This window comes from Coenobita brevimanus, chromosome 110 (assembly GCF_032717465.1).
Source record: "Coenobita brevimanus isolate Jiangsu-jjx chromosome 110, ASM3271746v2, whole genome shotgun sequence".
In the NCBI taxonomy this organism is placed as follows: domain Eukaryota; kingdom Metazoa; phylum Arthropoda; class Malacostraca; order Decapoda; family Coenobitidae; genus Coenobita; species Coenobita brevimanus.
Genome location: NC_137063.1, coordinates 49367948 through 49390447, shown reverse-complemented (window position 1 = coordinate 49390447; position 22500 = coordinate 49367948). Strand labels below are relative to the sequence as shown.

General features: G+C 39.2%; 1 protein-coding gene and 1 pseudogene across 1 annotated transcript in view; both read right to left on the bottom strand.

Moving 5' to 3' along the window:
- LOC145417582 (zwei Ig domain protein zig-8-like) overlaps positions 1-22500 on the bottom strand; it is a 128734-nt gene that overhangs the window by 36263 nt on the left and 69971 nt on the right. Inside the window, exon 3 of the mRNA XM_080286286.1 lies at positions 1679-1889. Coding sequence (XP_080142412.1) covers positions 1679-1889 — 211 coding nt within the window. The remainder of the gene's footprint in view (positions 1-1678; positions 1890-22500) is intronic.
- On the bottom strand, positions 15480-18811 carry LOC145417392 (uncharacterized; annotated as a pseudogene).

Genomic DNA, 22500 nt, shown 5'->3' with positions numbered 1-22500 from the left:
GTAATGAACGGAGGGAGAGAGAGAGAGAGAGAGAAAAGTGTGTGTGTGTGTGTGTGTGCAAAATGTGTGTGTGTGTGTGTGTGTGTGTGTGTGTGTGTGTGTGCAAAATGTGTGTGTGTGTGTGTGTGTGTGTGTGTGTGTGTGTGTGTGTGTGTGTGTGTGTGTGTGTAAAAATGATGAACTTGGAGAAAGGTTACGAAAAAGAACGGCCGTACTAAGGCAGAAATAATGGTTAAGGAGAGAGAGAGAGAGAGAGAGAGAGAGAGAGAGAGAGAGAGAAGGGGATAAGAGAGGGAGGAAGGGCGGGAATGAGTGTTGTGTGGGAGGAAGTCAGGTGTTTGGGATTGGCTTCGAGAGAGAGAGAGAGAGAGAGAGAGAGAATGTGTACTTGTGTGTGTGTGTGTGTGTGTGTGTGTGTATCTATATCTATATCTATATCAATCTATCTCTCTCTCTCTCTCTCTATGTATATATAATGCTCAGTGATTAATGAACCAGGCTTTAACAAGGGGCAAGAAAGTAGTGGAGTGGCAATATGATAAAAGATAGGAAGGCCCATAGAAATATAGATAAATGCCAAGGTTAGGGACTGAATTTGACGTTAACGATAAGGTAGGAAGGAACAGTGGGTGAAAATCGCCTTCAGTGGTCAGACCACCCTAGGCGAAGGGTTGACTGATGGCCGCTGGGTAAATGTACGTTGTCTTGAGGGGAAGGTTGATCAGAGAGGTAACCGATTATTATTTCTATTTTTTCCACATATTTTGGAAAATATTTTATCTCTGTTACTACTTATATTTTTGTTAAGTGAGAGTAACCTAGTGTGACAATTTTTTTTTTTTTTTTTTTTTTTTTTTTTTTTGAGAACATGTCAACGAGAAAACTCTTCTTTAAAGTTTTGTCATGAGGGGTGGTTATGCCTTTTTAAAAGTTTTTGACTTGTGAGTTTCTTCCTGTTCTAATATGTTTTTCCACCCTCAGGCTTGTCACCCTGATGCACTCTAATGCATTATTAATATTCATTAGTAATATCATGTATTACTGAATTTTGGTTAAGTTAATGTAGTATTTTCCTCGATATTTATTTACCATGCATGAGTGGCATTTAATCACGTTGTAACCGAGCATACGCAATAATGATGATCTGATTAACGTATTCAACAGTAATGGCCAAATTAACATATGTATTAATGATGATTAAATTAACGTGTGCAGTAACGATGATAAAATTAACACATCCAGTAATGATGATCAAATTCCGCGTATCCGATAATGATCAAATTAACGTATGAAGTCAGGGATACCTTCCATTTAATTCGTTCGTGTCCAGTATACTGTATACGGAAATCCGTACATGTTGAAGGCATAGTAAGAAGTAGAGGTCTAAGAATGTCTCCTGTGACCTTGTTAATGTCTTCCAGGGATCTGAGTCTTAATCACAAAGAGATATGTACTGAGAATTTTTATATTTCAGGATTCTTTATTAATACGAGGTGAAGATTAAAAAAAAAAAAACTCAAGGGTCTTTTTAGGGTCATTCTGGTTATGTATTTCAAGGTATTACTGGGTTGATGATAATATTGCCCACTATAGATATTATGGAGCACTACCTGTGGTCTAATTACCTTCAGAATTTTTCAAGACTTTCTAATACTGCTCTCTCGATAATACTACTCACCGTATATATTAAGATGCACCACGTACGATCTCACAGGCTTCGTGGACACCTGGCACTCGTAATTACCGGAGTCCCTCATCTGTGCGTACTTGATCTTGAGTATCCAGTCCTTAGAGCCCTGGGAATTGATGACCTCGAAGCGCTGGTCCGTCGTGTACGTGTAGCGACCCACCGTCATGATGTGCAGGTCTCGTTGTCGGATCCAAGAGACCTATTTGAGGAGGAAGCAGAGGGATTAGAGAGAGGGGGGAAAATAGGAGAGATGCAGAGAGAGAGAGAGAGAGAGAGAGAGGATGTGGTGTTGGTGTAACAGCTCACTGTCATGATTGGAAGGTCCTGTTGTTGATTCCACGAAACCAATTGAAGGGAATGAATGAGAGACAGGAGGAGCGCTGAGAGAGAGAGAGAGAGAGAGAGGAGGGAGGTGGTATGCAAATGACAGGAGAAAAATTGTATGGATAAAATATAATCAAAAACAAGTCAGATATTTTTCCCTCCTTAAAGGCCAACATTCTGGAATAATATTTGGTCCAAAATTCCTGTAAAATTATATAGGATAAAGTCATATAAATTGGGTTGTTTAAAACAGATTATATAGAATGAGATGGTGGGATGCGGTGTACTGTAGAGAGATGTGTAAGAGGTGCATGTGAGTTGGAGAGTGGGCAGAGGACAGGGTGACATGGAAGCGATTCGTTTGTGGCCACCCCAACAGGGATGAAAGCGTCTGGCTATAGATAAGTTACTCAATTTCTAGTTGGAATTGATGATGATGATGATGATGATGATGATGACAGTGATGATCCACCTAACCTATTAATGTTAGAGTTACGGTGGTGGTGGTGGTGGTGGTGGTGAAGATCATAACAAATCATAACAAATCATTCCAGTTCGTCTGTGTGAAGTGAGATTATGTTGATAATGATGATGATAAAGAAGGAAAAGTAGAAGGAGGAGGAAGAGGGGTTGGAAGGGAAGGAGGAGCAAGAAGAAGATAGGAAGAGGAGGAGGAGGAGGAGGAGGATTAGAAGAAGGAGAAGTAGAAGGCGGAGGATGTAGAGGAAGTGAAAAAGAAACCAAAAAGGCAACCAAGATGCTGATGACAAGATGAAAATAAAAATGGTAAGGGGGAATAAGGAGAGAGAGAGAGAGAGAGAGAGAGAGAGAGAGACGTAAGATGTGGCAGCTCAGGCAGATCTTACTTCTTGATCCCTGGCATGTGGGGGTGAAAGATGGAATGTTTTGAAATGGGAAAAGCAGAGAGCAGGGATGATTGAGAGAGAGAGAAAAAAAAAAAATAATAATAATACACGATTGAGAAATTCAGAATTTTATTTGAACCCTAGTGTAGATAAAGGACCGAAACTAGGATGAACGAAATATATAATGAAAAGACAGAGAAAACGAAAAAAAGGGAAAAATAGGGAAACACAGAGTAGAAGGGAGAGGGAAAAAAAACAGACACAGAAGAGACGTGTAATAATTCAGGGGAAATGGACGCATAGAAACAGTAAATCCAATTAGGGAAGGAACTGAGGGAGACAGAGAGACAGAAGGGGGAAGGAGAGAGGAAGTGGGATAGATGGGAATGCATTAGTGTATCTATTGAATTATATAGAGGGCCGGATCAGTGACGACTGTGGATGGGGAGTGGAGGATGAGAGGAGGTGGGGGAATTAGAGGAAGAGGTGATGGAATTAGTGAGACAGATGCATGGTAGAGAATGGAGGAATATTAGGAGAAAAGAATGGTAGATAATTGAGAAGACAGTAAATGTTACAGTAGAATTAGAGAGAAAGATACGTAAAGGGAGCAAGTGAATGATAGAAAAAATAAAAGGGAGATACGATCAGTAGGCAAGAGATATGATACAGTTACTTAGAAAGGTATGTGAGATAGCAGAGAAAATAGGAGTAAGTGAAAAGAGAGAAGATGAAAATGTATCTTGATGAGGATGGAGAATAGACTATGAGAAGGATAGAAAGAGGAGAGGGGAAGAGAAAAGAGGAGGAAGTGATGGAAATAACGGATAACATACGTGAATGTGCATGTAAGAGTTGAAGAAAGATGAAGGAAGAGGCATTCCGTAAAGAAAATGCTTTCACTTGTGGGTCTGGAATGTAAGATGAGAGAAGGCAAGGGGGACTGAGGGAGAAATGATAGAATTAGCGAGGAAGATGCGTGGGAGTGCATGTGAGACTAGGAGAGGCAAGGGAAAAGGTGAAATGAAGAGGGGAAACAATGGGGGGGGGGAATGTACGCATGAGTGTGGTGGCTGAAAAATACGAGGACTAGGGAATTTATACAGGCGGAATGTGATTAAGGAAGAAAAATAGCAAATGGACATGACTGAAGAGAATAGTGAAATTAAGAGAGAGAGAGAGAGAGAGAGAGAGAGGTAAAATCTTGGAAAAATATTATGGAGAAATGAAAGAGAGAGAGGATCGTGTGAAAATATGTTGACCTAAATATGACAAATGCGTGAGAGTGAAAGAGGTTTTAGGAAAATGCAGATCTATGAATGTGGCGAGAAATAGAATTTATCCCTTTTACCTTGACATGACAAAAAAATGCTGGAAAAAGCTGAGAGAGAGAGAGAGAGAGAGAGAGAGAGAGAGAGAGAGGGAAGAGAAAGTGAGAAAGTATAGTAGGAAATTTTACATGGATAAGTGTCATAAATGTAGGGGAGAAATAAAAAGAATGTTTTCGGGAATGTACTTTCAATGTACAGTAGTTAATTGAAAGAAAATGTAATTTAGTGTAATAAAATTAAACGGAGTGACGGAAGGGAAAACGCGACGATAGCACAACTCCCAGTATGTGCGGTGATGATGATGATGATGATAATGATGATGATGTGTGGTGAACGACAGCATTTACCCCTTGCATCACAGTCGACTTACAGGGATATATTATACTTATTAACGCCAGGCGATTCTGTTCGACGGTGAAAAATTCCACGAGGCAAAAAAATTAATAAATAAATAAATAAACCCCTTCCAACCTTTCACACATATATTTGCTTATTCTTGCTATCTCCAGACGGTTTTATTCTGCTTAGGAAAGATTTCTAGTAATGAAGGAACGATGGAAATAATAATATTCAATCCCTTTGAAATCTGCCGTTGAAAGTAGCAGCAAGTCTGAAAAATTCGTGATGAGGCGAGGCTGCATCTAACCCCTCCATCTCGAAAAGTCTCTTCAGCACTGAATAAACTCGTCCGTACAAGAATAAACAAAGAATTAAGGCAACCAAGAGAGAATGTTTAACTGGAGACCCAATTTCCCCTCAAAGATATAAATAGAAGCAGAAGGGAAATATTAGCCCGACGCAGCTGGCAGGAGGAATGGCGGGTTATGGAAAACCGAGAATAAAATTGAGACTGATGGTGTGTTCTGGTGCTTACCCTCGTCTGACACACACACACACACACACACACACACACACACACACACACACACACACACAATCTCTCTCTCTCTCTCTCTCTCTCTCTCATCCTTTAACCCTTGTGGGGGTGGGTATGGGGGAGGGGTAACAGAGGGAGAGAGGAGTGAGAATAAATGTGACTGTGATGTGAAATGTAGAGGAAACAATGAAAAATATGTTCACATGTAATTAAACATTTAGACGTAAAGAATTTACTCTTAAGCTGAGTAGAATCCTTAGGCGATACAAGTAAGCAAAAAGTAATTAATTAATTAATTAGTGAAATCGTTACCATTAATTTACATTCACATCTGTGTAATGAAGACAATTAATTGAACACAGCTTTCTCCCAATTTCAGTAATAATAATGATGATGATAATCATCATAATAATCCATCCTTCCATCCATCATCCAATCCTACGTTGCCCCATGACAAGCGTAGGAGCCCGGGGCTAGGCAAGTTGGTCATGACATTAATGATGAGAGTGACCAGCCTCACTCATCCCTGAGTGGCATGACGTGAGCAGTAAACCTCAACTTTCCCTTGGATATAAACCTTCACCGGCTCAATCCGATTGGAGCGCCGTAATTACCCACTAAACCACCAGGCGCCAAAATTTGGTTATACGGTTACCATCCAGGGTAGTAAATGGTTTCCTGGTGTACAGGAAACCATTTGGCTTGTACCTCAGTGTAGAGTCACCCACAGGCCGAAGAATGAGGAAAGAATGAAGAAAAGAAAGACAGAACAGGGAGCGTAAAGTCACCCGGAGGCAGAAGGACGAGGAAAGAATGAAGGAAAGAAAAACTGAAGAGGATGAAAGGAAAGAGGGATGGAGGAGAACAGCACTACATCGAGTGAGTGGATGACGAGCGCCCCCGCCTACAACAACAACAACAACAACAACATAATAATAAGAATAAGAAGAAGAAGTAGAAGACAATAATAATAATAATAATAATAATAATAATCATACATACATGCATCATCTAACCCTACTTTGCCCCATGGGGAGCGTAGGAGCCCGGGGCTAGGCAAGTTGGTCCTGACATTTAAGATAAGAGTGACCAGCCTCACTCATCCCTGAGTGGCATTACGTGAGCAATAAACCCCAACCTTCCCTTGGATATAAACCTTCACCGGCTCAAGCCGGTTGGAGCGCCTTAATTACCCACTAAACCACCAGGCGCCATAATTTGGTAATATGGTTACCACCCAGCGTAGTAAATGGTTTCCTAATGTACAGGAAACCATTTGGCTTGTCTCTTAGTGTAGAGTCACCCATAGGCAGAAGGAAGAGGAAAGAATGAAGGAAAGAAGAAGATGAAAGAAAGAGGGAAAGAAGGACATAAGAGGAAAGAAGAAAGAGAGGAAATGGCAGTCACCCGAGAGCAGCACTTCATTGAGTGAGTGGATGGTGAGTGCCCCCACCTACCACAAAATAATAATAATAATAATAATGAAATAATAATAATAATAATAATAAAAATAATAATAATAATACCACAAAATAATAATAATAATAATAATAATAATAATAATAATAATAATGAAATAATAATAATAATAAAAATAATAATAATAATAATAATAATAATAATAATAATAAAACTTTCCACAGGGAACTATCCACCAAATGTTTAAAGCTACTCCAATACAGTAATTTGGAAATAGGCAAACTCTACGAAACACCTAAATTATTTCCCGTCAGCCTTAGGAATTATTGGCAATTTATGGCACGCCTCGGCGCTTAAACTGCAGGTCCCACTAAGCATGGAAGTTGGACCAGCCCCACCCAGAAGAGGCAGGCCATAACTTAAGAAGCAGGAGGAGACGATTAAAGAGAGGCATTACCGGTGCGCGTGTCACCATCCATGTAATCCGTCACTGGGCAAGATGGATCTGGCCCATCCCCAAGCGACATCCAGTAGGCGATTTTTCAGGGCCCCGCATCGCCTGGGAAACTCTTAAACGGGTTCTTAATCCACTCACAGACGTGGCTGAAGATAGGTTATTCTATTAATCACCATTTTTGTACACTTTAGAGTTATTTTGGTGGAAAAAATAAAAAGTGGATGGTTTTCCAGAATCCAAGTCGCCTGGGAAACTCGAAATGGGTTATTTCCACTCATGCACATGGCTGGAGATTCTTTTTTTTTTTTTTTAGCTGTTCTGTACCTCTTCGACAGCAGAAGAAAATTACTTATTAGACTTATTTTAATGAGAAGAAACAGAGATTGGGTTACTGCTACTACTGCTGCTACTACTACAGCTACTACTGCTGTCATTAGCAAAACAGTAGAAGCCTTTAAACGACTTAGTAAATCCGAATTTGATGTCGCTGTATCCCGTCCTGTGAAATATACTCGTACGGACAAATTTTCCCGATGCACGTCAGTCATGAGCAGTCTCTCTCTTTTGTTTGCATGTTTTCAGATTTTCTGAGTTAGCCATATGTCTGTTCGAACTGCAATTCGTAAACACTGAACTTCATATGTGTAAGAGTGCCGATCCTGCCAGTATATGAAACTGTGATATAGGAATGTGAAGCGCGGGACCCCTTTAATGCAGAGAAATAAATGGATGCTTTCTCTTTTTTTTTGTTTTCATTTTGGTCTTTTGTTTTGGATTTGGGAATAATCTGTGAAATGATTGTCATGACAGATAGAAATAAATGAATAACAGAAGCAAAAACATGGGCATTTATCAAAGTTTTTAGCTGACTGTATCGTCCAAGTTTGTTTTTTTAGAACAGTGCGATAGAGTGCTGTAGATTTTTTTTCGATGTTTCAAAGGGGAAAATGCAAGAATGCGGAGGTCGTCGACGGGAGATCAGGCTTTTTTTTTTTTTTTTTTTTTTTTTGAGGGAGAGAGACTGGGGGAGTGACGAGTAGAAGGGGGGGGAGAGGGTGTCACAGAGGACGTGGAGAAGGGAGAGAGAGAGAGAGAGAGAGAGAGAGAGAGGAGGGGATAGAGTGGAGGCAAATATATAAAAGCTGCCTTGAACTGATTTTTTTTGGGGGGAGGGGATAGAGTCATGGTGGATTTTGGAAGGATGGCTTTTTTTGCAACCTGTTTTAATCTTTAACTACGAGAAACGGGAGGGATTAAAAAATATTTAACATATAAGAAAAATTAGAGAATGTGAAGAGTGTAAGAGCGACTTAGGAACTTAAAGAATGTGAGTTAATGTGGATGTGGAACGATAGAGGGTTACCAAAGGAATACATGGCGGAGAGAAAGAGCGAGCGAGCGAGCGAGCGAGCGAGAGAGAGAGAGAGAGAGAGAGGAAAGATACAAGCATTTAAAACCAATCTTAGACCGAGGGATGCGAAGTAAAAAAGACTGTAAAACTGCTGGAAAGGAAGCTCAATTGGCAGAAACTTGCTGATCTGGCGATTCCCCCTTGATTCCAATACTGCCGACCTCGCCTTACCTCCCCAAAGAGAGCTCATCCAGATTTTTCACTGTTTTTTTTTTCTGATTTGTTTGTTTATTATTTTTAGTGGGCTTTATTGACATGACTACGAATGCTTTTCTGGTCCTGGTTGTGATTATAAAAGGATGAGAGACGTTTGTGGCGGTGTGTGTGTGTGTTAGGCCTCAACGTTTACATTGCGACAGGGTTTGTTAGATCATTGATATCTATAATTAGCAGGATGATTGGCATTTTAGTAGTATGCATGCTGTGTAGGAAAGAAAGACAGAGAAACAGACAGACAGACAGACAGAGGAAGGGGGGTGAAAATGACGAGTGGACGTAGTTGAAAATGTCTTAATATTAAGCAAAGGCAAGGAATGAAGGTAAAAAATAGGAGTCGAAAAAATATAAGGAGACAGAGGGGAAGGCTGAAGGTCTAGTGAAAGTCAGAAGAGAAGTGAGTGTTAAGGAGAGTCTTAGGAAAGGTAATGGAGATAATCTGGCGTAAAGTAAGAAAGAAAAGTTAGAATATAGGCATTGAAAAATAAAGAGTATGAGATGGAAGATGGGAAGAAGTGGAGTTTGGTGACAACGGGAGATAATCATAGAATTGGTGTGTTCTGAATTTGTCAGACTGATGATGACAGAGAATGAAAGTGGGAATACAGAGACAAGAAAGATTAAGACGTAGAATTAGTTACTGTGGAAGGAAAGGGATGAACTTTGATGGGCGAGAGGAATATGTGAATGATGTGCTCTGGAATTAGAAATGTAAGTAGTTACATGCCTGACCGTGAATAAGAAGGGGAAGGAAAATTAGAATTAAAGACACTAAAGGTGTAGAGGTAGACAAAGTGTAGAGGGGAAGGCGAGAGTTTGATGAATGAGAAACAGATGGAAATGAGGTGCTTTAAAAAATGAGGAGAGAAAGGTTGTTACATGAATGAAAGCGAGTAAGAAACAAGAGGAAGTTAATAGGAAGACAAGGGAAAGCTAATGAGATGGCGAGAGAAAGTGAGAATTTCGAACGAGAAATATTAAGAGTTAGACTAAGCAAGGGTGGAGGGGAAGAGGAAACAGAAAGGTGTGGTGGGAGTGAAGGTTGGAAGGGCAGCCATGCGAAACGGAGGGTGAGGGGAACACAGAACACCGTCACCATGTTTAGTCTCCCTCTCTGTGTGCCATTGTCAAGTTCCGTGTTCCGCCTAGCATTAATCTTTGGTCTTGTCGTTTTCCTTCCTTGTAGATTGTTTCCCTCGTCGATTTTTTCTCCATTATTCTTCCTTATCGATTTTCTTCCTCGTCGATTTTCTTTCATGTTTTTACGATTATGTCTCAGCACGTTATACCTGTCTTACTGATTATATACGTATTTATCTGTGTATTTTTATGCATTTATTTATTTTTTTAATTCTTCTGAGGAAATTTTGGCTCTCCGTCCTGCTTTTGTCAGTTCCTCTATTCCGCCATGTTAATTCTTATTGTAGCTTATTTTCTTTTAGCCCATTTTTCTCTGTGATGACCTATTTTCACATTACCCGTACCAATAGACTTTTTATTCCTCTTTTTTTTTTGTTTCTCTTCCAGCTATTTTCAGTTTCTTTATTATACACAGTTTTAATATTTATTCAATTTATTCTCGTCTGTTTTCTTTAAGCCCATTTCACTGCTATGGAATCTTTTAATATTTGTCCTTTCCTACTACCAGTGTTGCATTTGGCTCTTCCCTTCACCCTGGGAGGTTATTTGTTACCCTTCCTGCCACTGTCTGTTCCTCTGTTCTCTCGGTATTAAACAATACTGTAGTCTAGTTAATTGTAATTCACACATACGCTTTACGCTTGTCTGTACTGACTGTGTGATGTGATTTTATGGAGTGAATATGAGCTCTTACCTTTTTTTTCACTCTGAATGCCTCTGCTAGTATATTATTTAGCTGATCAGTTGCTATAAATTAAGAGTTTCTTTTCAGTAGGTGTTTCGTTGGGTAGTCATTAAACGAAGGAATATTTCCCTTAATGCCTTGAACTCGGAGACGTTATTTGTAGCTGTTAATGCCACACTATTTCATTAGTTTAGGAAAAGCGTCATCAGGCAGGAAGAGTTCATGCTTCGTCATCTGCATCTGATATTACTGTACAGTGTAGTACAAAGTCGGGTGAAATGAGAAGAGATATGCGAGAGTCTACGGACAAATATACTCACGTTTCATTTACTCGCACTAATCACGTGTCTATTATTATTATTATTAGTAGTAGTAGTAGTAGTAGTATCATCATCATCATCATCATCACCATCACCAACATCATCATCATCATCATTATTATTATTATTATTATTATTATTATTATTATTATTATTATTGTGCCCTGACAAACCTCTCATCTTAATTAAGTCTGCTAGCACTACCCAGAAATAAACACCAAGCAAAATCCTGCCTTACAGAATATTAAAGTCACCTTGCTCTTATCCCATTATTTTACTAAACAATTCTCCTCCGCAGCCTACTAACCTCTCCCTATCGCCTCCCAGTCCAGCCTTGTATTCTCTCCTGCAGCCACTTCCTCTATTGTCCTCCTCCATCCTCTCTGCCAAATTGTTCTCTTGTGGGCCTCTTGCATCATCCTTGTATTGTCTTCTGTTCATACTTTTCTCTTTATCGGGTGTTTTTGGCCCTGTTTCTCGGTTTAGTGTTCATTTATCAGTATTTGCCCTACCTCCCCCATTTTTAGTTCCCTGTGTAGTTTCCTGCCCTTTTCTTTGACAGTCGAGTTTATTTATCATTTATCAATTAATTATATTTCCTTCTGTTTCTCTTTCTCCTTAAATATATTCTATCTGTATATTTTCCTTTTCGCAGCTCAGTTTTCTTTACTTGTTATCATCATATTGTCTTTTTCTCTAAACCTTACTAAGTTCATTTTTACTTTCCACATCACTTGACTGTGGCACATCAGTTATTTCATTAACAGTATTTGCAAATGTGACTGACAAGGAAAGCGCCAGAACGCTATAATTTTATCATTTTACCCAGCAGTATTAAATGGCACGTATGGATAATCGACTGGTCACTCATTTTTTAATTTCAGGACTGGATATCGTCGCTCAATGTCCGTACGATTTTGGTAAGCCAGTGAATAATAATATTAATGAAAATACTACTACTACTACTACTACTACTAATAATAATAATGATGATGATGATGATGATAATAATAATAATAATAATAATGATAAGAAGAAGAAGAAGAAGAAGAAGAAAATTAAGTTGCAATTTCAAAGGCTAAATGAAAACAGCACATATTTCTCTCCCCTGAGGCCATACAGATCATTGACCTTAAAAATTATATTGCAAAAATATGTCCACTAAGCCGGTCAGGAAATTAAGAGGCCAACATTGCCACGCCATATTTAATCAACAGAAAGTGGCAGCGTGTCCTCAAAAACGAGTTATGATCGAAGCTAAGATGAAAATATTTTAAGGGTATCGTTTTTTTTTAACCTTGTCGTGTGTTTCGCCTTCTATGATTTTTTTTTATTATACTAGATTATTTTTTTCAGCTGAGGGAGAGAGAGAGAGAGAGAGAGAGAGAGACCTGAGAGCCTGACATTAATATTACTGGGACTGTTTTATTTCTCTCAGAGATGAGAAAATAAATAGTACTGTATTTAGGCTCAAGCGACTGTGTTTAGGTGTGTCATGCATTGGAGCCCGTGTGTGTGTGTGTGTGTGTGTGTGTGTGTGTGTGTGTGTGTGTGATGAAAGGTAAATTATTTCATGACTTACTGTTAAAATATATATACTGTGTGATGTTCAGTGTACCATTCTGTATTACCAAACTTTTGAATGCAGTGAGTATTAACTGCCAGAGATGATTATTTTGAGTGGGATTTTTCACTGTCAAAGTGAAATTCATATTGGAACGCGTTTTGGTGTTTACATTTTGCTTTATATTTTATTATGTATTCATTTTTTATTTACCTATTTATTAATGTTTGTTTTTCATGACTGTTATTTATATATTTGTTTATTCATTTTTCTTTGTTCTCGCCTCGGATGGTTGCCAACCCCATTTATGATGATGATGATGATAAACAGCCATTTACACAATAACTAAAAGCTGGTGGTCATTTCGATAGGCCTTTATGTGTTCTTAAACACCCAGTTGTGTAAGTTATTATCCGTTACAAAGCCCTAACTTGTACTTTTTCCCGCCTTTTTTTCTTACTCACTTTCCCGAAATTACAATCCGTTACTAATAATTTACCCCAGTCTAGTATACTTTATTACCCACTCGAAGTAAATCACGCAGTCTTTATTATATTCATTTACGCTACTTGACTGAATTCACTTTATTTCTTCCAACTTTTTAAATTCACCTGACTTGCTAATCACTTCATTTAATCACACTTTATCAAACATTCCATCTCCATGACACATTCTCTCTATTTATATCTGTCTATCTGTCTGTCTGTCTGTCTTCTATGAATTCGTAACTACGCTAAAAACAATTTCACATTATACATGAAACTTTATTCCCCTGTTAATTTATTTCTCAGCACACTCCCTTCCCTTCGCCAAATTTGTCGTAGTGCTAGCGTGCCAACTGCATATTCTAAATTATACTGATAGAGCGAGAAAGTGTAAGGAAGGTAATTGGAATTCATGAGAGGGGAAATAAGGGTGCGAATATGTGTAAGAGAGAGAGAGAGAGAGAGAGAGAGAGAGAGAGAGAGAGAGACTTGTTGCAAAATATCAAACACGAACGAGATAGAAAACGAATGAGGTAGAAAGAATATGGGATACTAAAAAATAAATATTGGCTTGATAATGTAAATGTAAGAAAATATATAAAAAGGAACTAAGAGTGCAGGTGAAGAATACAGGACAAAAGAAGGTAAATTTGTGCAATTACTAGACTAAATGGGGGGTAGAAATTGCAGATCTTGCATATGAAGACGTGCACTTGGGTGGGAAAGAGGGTATGAGTGAGGGAAGTGCAAATGAAGAGTGTGTGATAATATGAGAGTGAGGGTGTGATATGGACAAATGAGAGAGAGCTGGTGGAAGTTTTAGAGAGAGAGAGAGAGAGAGAGAGAGAGACCACTACTAGAATTATGACATTAGTTGAAATTACATCCAGACATTCGTTCCAGGTAGCAACACTGATGGCAGATCTCTAGGGTGTTCCGTTCTCCCTTACTTTCACACTTTCTCCCTTAATGGCCATGACCTATAGCTATTTTTATTTTCTCTCCCTTTTTCATGCTTATTTTCTCCCTTTCTGGTTCTCTCTCTCTCTCTCTCTCTCTCTCTCTCTCTCTCTCTCTCTCTCTCACCCAAAGTTTTTCCCTCTGTTACTTGTTTTTGTTTTCCTATTTTAAGCCTTTTGTTTAATGCTTAATTTCTCCCTCTGTTCTATTTCAGCTTCTTTCACTCTCCATTTTTTTTTTTCGTTCACTTAATTTTTAAAAATTCTCTCCATTTTCCCTTCTATTATTTCCTTTATTTATTCTTCCCTTATTTCTCCCTTATTATTTCTTACTCCTTCTTATTATGTCAAAAAGTTTCAGCTATATGGTTCAGTCTATCCTTCGCCCTTTTCCTTGTCTTAAGTTATCCGTTGTTTCTCTTTCTGCCTTACTTTTAATTTCTTCTCTAGGTGTTCTTTTTCTCCACTCTTCCTGTTCTCCCTTTACTCTTTTCTGAGCAATGTCCATGTCTTTTTTCTCTTTTTTTTACTCAATTTCCTTTTCTCCCTCTTTTTTTTTCAACTATTTTTTTCCTTGGAGTGTAATTATTCTTTACTTACTTCCTCCCTTCTTTTCTTGGCATACAAAATTTTGTCTCCCGAAATTCCCTCTCACTTTTTCCTATTTTCCTTTTCAGCCTTTTTCCTCTAATTTTGTCATTTTTCGTGTTTCTTACCTGTGGTTATCTTTCGTTAATCTTCTTCTCCTCTTTCTTTCGCCTCCACATTTTCCCGCACAATCTTTTACCTCTTGTTATAAAAATTTCTTATTCCTTACTCTCATCCTTTCATGTTTTTGCTCCATTTTATACTGTATTTTCTTCTTCCACCCTTCTTATTCTCGCCTTTTCCTTTATTCTTTACTATCAATATCTCTTGTGTCATCTGGTTTTTTGCTTTCTCACGTGAACCTGAATTTCTGCCACACATTCTGTCTTTCATTTTTTATTTATTTTCTTATTTCTATCCATAACAGTTTGTGTTTCTTCCTCTCCTCTTTCTTGTTGTAATATTCTTCCATCTTTGTAAACCATTTATTTTTTCATCTATCTTTCCAGTACATATTATTATTATTATTATTAATATTATTATTATTATTTCTTTCTGTCATGTCATCCCTCCTTTTCTTTTATTCCTTCTTTATACTTCATCCATTTTTTTTTCTTTCCTGTCTCTCAATATATTCTTCTCTCACTCCCTTTCCCCTTCTCCCTAACAATCTTGTTTTTACTCTCTCTCTCTCTCTCTCTCACACACACACACACACACACACACACACACACACACACACACACACACACACACACACACACACACACTCAATTTCCCACCCTTCCTCTACTTATCCCTGGAATCTCCCTATTTACTAATTTCCTCCCCTTCCTCCTATCACGATTTTCTTCATTTCCTCCCTTCTCTCATTACCTCCCTGTCTTCGCATTTTCTTCTCCTTTCTATCGTAGTCTCCCCTTCCGCTCCCCTTCTTGCGTTATCACTTTATTTACCACTCCCTCGTCCGTTTTCTTTTAACCTTCAAAGTGTAATTCTCTCTCTCTCTCTCTCTCTCTCTCTCTCTCTCTCTCTCTCTCTCTCTCTCTCTTTCATTTGCTTTTTGCACTTTCTTTACCTCTTTCCCCTTCTCCCTCTCCCATCGTCTTCCCTCTCTTCTTATCTACTTAGTTTCTCTTTTCTTCTTCTACCTCGTTTTCTTCCTCTCGTTTCCCTCTTCCACTTCTATCTTGTTCTCCCTTTCTTCCTTCTTCCGCTTTTCTCTCTCTCCTCTTTTTTCCACTTCTCTCTTTCTTGCTTTTTCCACTTTTCTTCGTCTGCCGTTGCTTGTTTTGCCTTTTCGTTCTGATTGTTTTATTGTTTCTTCTCGTTCGTTCCTTTTTCCCTTCCATTTTCCCAGCTTCTTCCTCCTTTCTCCCTTTTATCCTACTTCCCTTTTGACTCTCTCTCTCTCTCTCTCCCTTTCATCCTTCCCTTAGTACGATATGTATATATTTTTTTTCTTCTTCGTGAATTTACTCTCTTCATTCTCGAGCTTCCTACTTTCAGAGTCCTTCCTTCCTTCTTATTCCTTTCATTCATTCATTCATTCTTTCTTTCTTATTTCTTTTTTCTCTTTGCATTCTCCCCTTCCTGTCCTCTTTCTCCCTCGTTCATTTACCCTCTCATCTTATTTTCTTTTGTTCCTGCTTCCTTCCTCTCCTGCAGTCTCCCAACTTTTCCAATTTCCTGCCTTTTATCCTCCGTTCTTTTTCTTTCTCCCTTTTCTTCATATTCTTTCCTTCCTTTTAGCCTGCCATACTAATTAATATTTCTTCTTTAACTATACATTCTCTTCACTTATCTAATTTTCCCACATCTATCGTTATTCTTAATTCTCTTTTCTCTATTCCTTCAGACCTTTATCTTATATTCCCCTTTCCTTCTTCTTTCAGTTTTCCTTCTCCTTTCTCTACCTTGCCCCTCTGAATACTACATAATTCTCTCTCTCTCTTTCTCTTTCTCTCTCTCTCTCTCTCTCTCTCTCTCTCTCTCTCTCTCTCTCTCTCTCTCCCCTCTCGCTATCAATTATCCTTTCTCCTTGCGTCTGTATCATTTTTTCTTGCTTTTTTTCTCTCTTTCTCATTCTCTGCTGCTGTTTTTATTATGTGATTCCTGAGTACTACATAATTCTTAAAATCTCCTTATTTTTTGCGTTCCTGATGTGCCTCCTTCCCTCATACAGCCTGTTACCAATCTTTCTGCTTCCATAATCCTCTCTCTCTCTCTCTCTCTCTCTCTCTCTCTCTCTCTCTCTCTCCTTGTCCGCCTCATTTACTCCATCCTGTCTGTCTCTTGCATTCTTTCAAGTCCTTCCTCTTACTCTTTGTTATCACCTTTCTTCTTCTTCTTCTTCTTCGTCGTCGTCTTCATCATCTTCTTCTTCTTCTTCATGATGTCAGTGCCTTCTGCATTCTTTCTTTGTGTCCTTTTATCCTCTTTCTCTATTTTTTCCTTTGCTCTTCATTTCCTTCTTACTTCCTTCTTCCCTTTATTTATCATTTCCTCTCCTTTCTCCCTTCCTCATTTCATTTCTTCCTTTCTCAAACCCATATTCCATTTTTTCCCTCATTCCTTCCCTACCTTCCTTTGGTTTTCCTTACCTTCTTCCAGTTTTCCTTTTTTGGTATTTATGTATCTATGTATTTACTGTTCATATTGTTTATTATTTACCTTTTAATTTAAATCTTTTATTCCTTATGTCCTCTATTTTTACTTTCCCTTTTCTTTCTCCCTTCTTCATTTAATCCATCATCCTCTTTAATCCCCCTTCCCTTGACTAAATCCCGTTTTACCCACTTCCAGCCCCTTCCAAAATCCTTATCCTCTTCGTCCCTCCAGCTCCTTCTTCTTCCCTCCTCCTTCTTCTTCCCTCCTCCTTCTTCTTCCCTCCTCCTCCTTCTTCTTCCCTCCTCCTCATTCTTCTTCTCTCCTCCTCCTTCTTCTTTATCTTTCTTCCACCCTTTTGCTCCCTCCCCTTCTTCCTCTTCTTCTCTCCTCCTCATTCTTCTTCTCTCCTCTTCATTCTTCTTCTCTCCTTCTCCTTCTTCTCTCCTCCTCGTTCTTCTTCTCTCCTCCTCCTTCTTCTTCTCTCCTCCTCCTCCTTCTTCTTCACTCCTCTTTCTTTTTCTTCCCTCCTCCTCCTTCTTCTTTTATCTTTCTTCCACCTTTTTGCTCCCCCCTTCTTCTTCTTCTGTCCTCCTTCTTCTTCTTCCCTTCTCCTCCTTCTTCTTCGTCTTTCTTCCACCCATTTGCTCCCCCCCTTTCTTTTTATCTTAGTCTTTTTTTTCTTCCACTTCGCTTCCTTCCTCCTCCCTCCGCTATTCCCTCCACTCACCTCCTTCAATAAGTCTTTCTGTCCCTTATTCTCTCTCTCTCCTCTTTCATTCTTCTCTCCGTCTCTCATCTCTTCCCAGTCTCTCTTCTCTCTTTTATTCCCTCTTTTCTCTTTCGTTTTTATTTCCGTCTCTCCTCTCCCAGTCTCTTTCTCTCTCCTTTCACTCCTTCCACCTCGCTTCCTCCCTCCTCTCTCTGTTCTTTTCTACTCTCCTCTCTGCTCTCTTCAGACCAAAGATTCTTCCCTGCTATTGTTTTCTGTCTTTCTCTCTTCTTCCTGTTTCTCTCCGTCTCTCATATCTCCCAATCATCTCCCTCTCCCTCTCTTCCATTTCGTTTCCTCCTTTCTGCCTCTGCTCCTATCTACTCCCACTTTCTTCCAAATATCCTTTCTTGTTTATCCATTACTCTCTCTCTCTCTCTCTCTCTCTCTCTCTCTCTCTCTCTCTCTCTCTCTCTCTCTCACTTCTGTTATTCCTTTTTTCGTCTTTCTCCCTTCATATCCTCTTGGCTATCTCCATGCTTTTTATTTTTTTCATTTTTTTTTCAACTTCTCTTCCCTTCTTCTCTCCTGCACACGCCCATATCTTCTTTTTAATTTTCTTTATCCCCTTTTCCCTTTTCTCTTCCGCGTTCACGTCCTCATACCTATTTCCTCTCCCTTTCCTGTTACTCCCTTTTACCTTCCGCCTCTCTCCTTCCTGCATCCGTTATTATTTCCTCTCTTAATTTTCCCTCTTTACTTCCACCTTTCTCCCCTCCTCTCTCTCTTTTACTTCCTCTTGCCTATCTTCTCTCCCTATCTTACCCTTCCTTCCTCTCTTCCTCCCCTCTTCCTCTCTTTCTGTACTCCCGATTTCCATCATCTTTCCCCTTTCACTTTAGTCTGTCACTCTTCTTCTTCCTTTCATCTTTCTTATCTTACATCTTCTTCCTCTCCCTTCCTCTCCAACACCTGAGTCCTCCCTTCGCCTCCCCAGAACCTTTTTCTTTCTTCCTCTTACTTTCTTACTCTAAATTTCTTTCTTAATCCCTCTTTCCTTCTTCCTTTCCCTTCTTTCATTTCCACATTACTTCTTTCCTCACCTTCTCCAAACTGTTGCCTTCCTCCTCTTCTTCTGTTCCTCTTCATTCTTTCTTTACTTTCCCTACCCATCCTCTTCCTTCCTCCTCCCTTCTTCCTTCCTACTCTCCCTACCCTTCCTCCTTCTCCCTTACTCTTCAGTCCTTCCTTACTCTCTCTTTCCTCCATCCTCTCCCCTCCTTTCCTCCGTCTGACTTCTTCCCTTCTCCCTATTTTCCTCCGGTATCCCATCCGGACCCTCACTTCCAATTCATCGACTCCCATTCTGTCCTCCCATTCTGTTCCCTGCTACCTAATTCCCTCCTATCTCCTCAGTCTTCCCTCCTCTCTCTCTCTCTCTCTCTCTCTCTCTCTCTCTCCGCTAATTTGTCTCACTTCCGACTCTCCTCGCTTTAATTTTTTTCTCTTCCCCTCCATTTCTCTCGCCACCCCTGCTGTCACTGCCTAACTTTTTCTGTTCTCTCTCTCTCTCTCTCTCTCTCTCTCTCTCTCTCTCTCTCAGTCGCCGGTGTCCAATGACTGGAAAACTTCTACGGGATTCACTTAGGGTTCTGCTGACGGTGTATACAGACGCCTGTCTCTCTCTCTCTCTCTCTCTCTCTCCTTTAAACCCCTACGTCTTGTCTCCCAGCTTCCCACTCGCTGTCTCCTTTTGTAACTTTTTTTTTTTTCACAGTCCAGATATATAGAGACAGATAGATAGGTGGACAGATAAATAGATAGATAGGAAGGTAGGCAGATGCAGAAATATACATAAAAATTTTTCTCCTGGATTTTCTCCCTTTTCCAACTTTTTCCTCTATCTCTTTTGATCTCTTCCGCTCTTTACCTTGATCCTTCCTTCTCTTCTCGGATTATCCTGTCTGTCTGTCTGTCTCTTATTTTTTAGTCTTTTTTTTTACAGGAATGTCTTTATTTTGCTTTCCTCCTCCCATTCTCTCTTCTGATTTTTCCTCGTCTGATTTCTTTTTTACTTGTTTCTTTCTTTCTTTCTTTTTTGGCGCCTTCTGTTTTTGTACTTTCCAAATCATTTATTGTTCATTCTCCCTTTTTTTCGATTTTTTTCATTCTAATTCTTTATTTTTCCTATTCCGTTTTCCCGTTTTCCAACTGGTACTTGTTTCCTCCCATGTTAATCTTTTACATTGTAACCTTTAGATCCCCTTTTCCTCGTACCCCCCCCCTCCACTCTCTCTGTTTATCTGTCTGTCTGCCTGTCTGTCTCTCTATCTATATCTATCCCGCTATCTATCTATCTCTTGTCTTTGTTGTTGCATAATTTTCCCTATTCCCAACTACCTTGCTCCATGGCAGTCACGCACAGTTAATCAATCTAAACTTTCTGTATTTTTTTTTTCATCCACTTTTCGTCTCTCCCTCGTTTTCACCTAAGCTTTCAAGTTCCGGTTCTTTTCGTCTCTGTTTTTCTTTCGCTTAGTTTCATCAATCCTCTTCCTGCAGTTATTTCCTTTGTCTTTCTCATACCTGGTCTTTTTTTTTTTTTCTTTTCAATTGCTTCCATTTTGTAACTTCATTATTTCCCCAGCTCTTGTCTTATATATTTCTTAATTCTCTTTTCGTCTTCTATATACAGTATACCTTCTTCTTCCTTCCTCTTACATATATTATCTCTTTTTTTATTTTAATTCTTTCTCTGGTTTACTCTCTTTTGCCTTATTTTTCAGTTTTTCTCAGCTCTCTTCGATTTACTTTCAGTTCATTTCCTTCTTCTCACTTATTGATTCTTTTACCTATCATTTTACGTTCTTTTCTCCCATTTCCCTCTTTCCTCTTTCTTATTTACCGGTATGTTTCCTCTCCTCTAAGTCATAATATCACTCTGGTTTCCTCTCATTTGTTCTTTTTCTTCAGTCTTTCCTTAGCTCTCACCGATTCCCTATTAGTTAATTTCCTTCGTATCCTTTACGTTTTTTTTTTCTCCCTTTAAAATCAGATAACTCCTTTTCCCCATTTTTTTTTTTTTCACTTTTGGCTGTTGTTTTATTCATGCTTTATGTTTTCACTGTCATCTCTCTCTGTCACTTTTTCACTTTCATTATCTTTCATAGTCCCTTTACTCAGCTTTCTTATCCTCTCTCGCAGTTTTCCTCTCTTCTCTTTTACCCTTCTTTCTCCTTCCTCTCACTTTGGCTGTCTTACTGTACTTTCAGCTTTCTTTCCGCCCTTCGCTCTTTTTCCACTTTAATTCTCCAAATCCTCCACCTCATAACCCTGCTCTCTTGGGCCCTGTTCCTCTTTTTAATTCCCTCTTGTCTTAACTCTGCTCTCTTTTGCTGTCTTCCTCCTCTCTCCACCTCTCTCCCATAACCTCCTTCGACTCCATCCATGTGTATTCTCCTCAGGCTCTTTTCCATTCTTATATTCTCCTTTCATCTCTCTCTAACCTGCCAGCGATCCAGAGAGAAAGGGAGAGAGAGAGAGAGAGAGAGAGAGAGAGAGAGAGAGAGAGAGAGAGTTGCAGAGATACCCAGCCCAGAAAGGTCTTTCTCTTCTTTCAAGATAATCAAAATAACAAAAATAATAAGGAAACAGAAGCTTAAAATCGAGACAGCAAGGCAAGATATATCCTTAATACTCTCCAGACCTCCATTAAAGAATCGTACAGGAAAACAGGGAGAAGACACAAGGCTGAAAAATAAACCGCTGAAGGATATTAAAAGGAAAATGAAAGAGAAAATGAACAAAGATGTATATAGAGAGAAAATGAATGAAGAATTATGGAAATGAAAATTACGGGAGAATCAATGGAAAGATGCAAGGAAGAGTAAGCATAATAAAGCGATAAAAAGAACATAGAAGAGAACAAAGAGGAAGAACAAAAGAAAGTGTAGGAGGTGGAAGTCAGTAGATGAGGAGAAGAAGGAAAAAAATAATCAAATATGGACATAACACAAAAGTGAACCAAGAAACGAAAAAAACGAAAAAAGGAGATGAAAAGAAATTCATAAAAATAAGGGCAGGAGAAGGAAATGATTAAGAGAACAATGGTAAAAGGATATCGAGAGAGACAGACAGACAGACAGACAGAGCGGAAGGCAGCTCCGGCAGTTGAAAAAATTAAACAAAGACGAGGGTAAGGAAAAACTGAACGATTAGAGAGAGAGAGAGAGAGAGAGAGAGAGAGAGAGAGAGAGCAGTCGATCAGAAGGAAGAGGAAGGAAGAGAAAGAGAAAAGATGGGAGGAGGATCGGAAGTAATGAGATTGAAAAAGAAATAACGTAAAGAACAGAGGTGAGGAGAGAAGGAAGGAAGGAATGAGAGAGAGAGAGAGAGAGAGAGAGAGAGAAAGTTGATTCCGGAAATAGGAGTGAAAGGTAGTAACATACCATTCTCTCTCTCTCTCTCTCTCTCTCTCTCCTTACAGTTTTATATCATTATTTACAGTTCGTGTACCATATGTATACGTTCCATTAACCTCTTTCTTATTTCTTTTTATTTTTCATATGCTTCTCCGTTTTCTTCACTGATCCCTCGTTTTTTGTGCACCATCTCTCACTAATTTTTCCACGCCATCTCTCTCTCTCTCTCTCTCTCTCTCTCTCTCTCTCTCTCTCTCTCTCTCTCCATTTCCCCTCTCTCCTTTAATCCTCTCCTGCAATTCCCAGACCTCGCTTACTATAGCTCTCTTTCCACCCCGTTCCTGCGCTAACTTTTTTGGCACCCTATTTTTTCTCCTCTGTTATTTCCTGAACTTTTCCCTCCTCTATATATTTCCTTCCTCGATTTT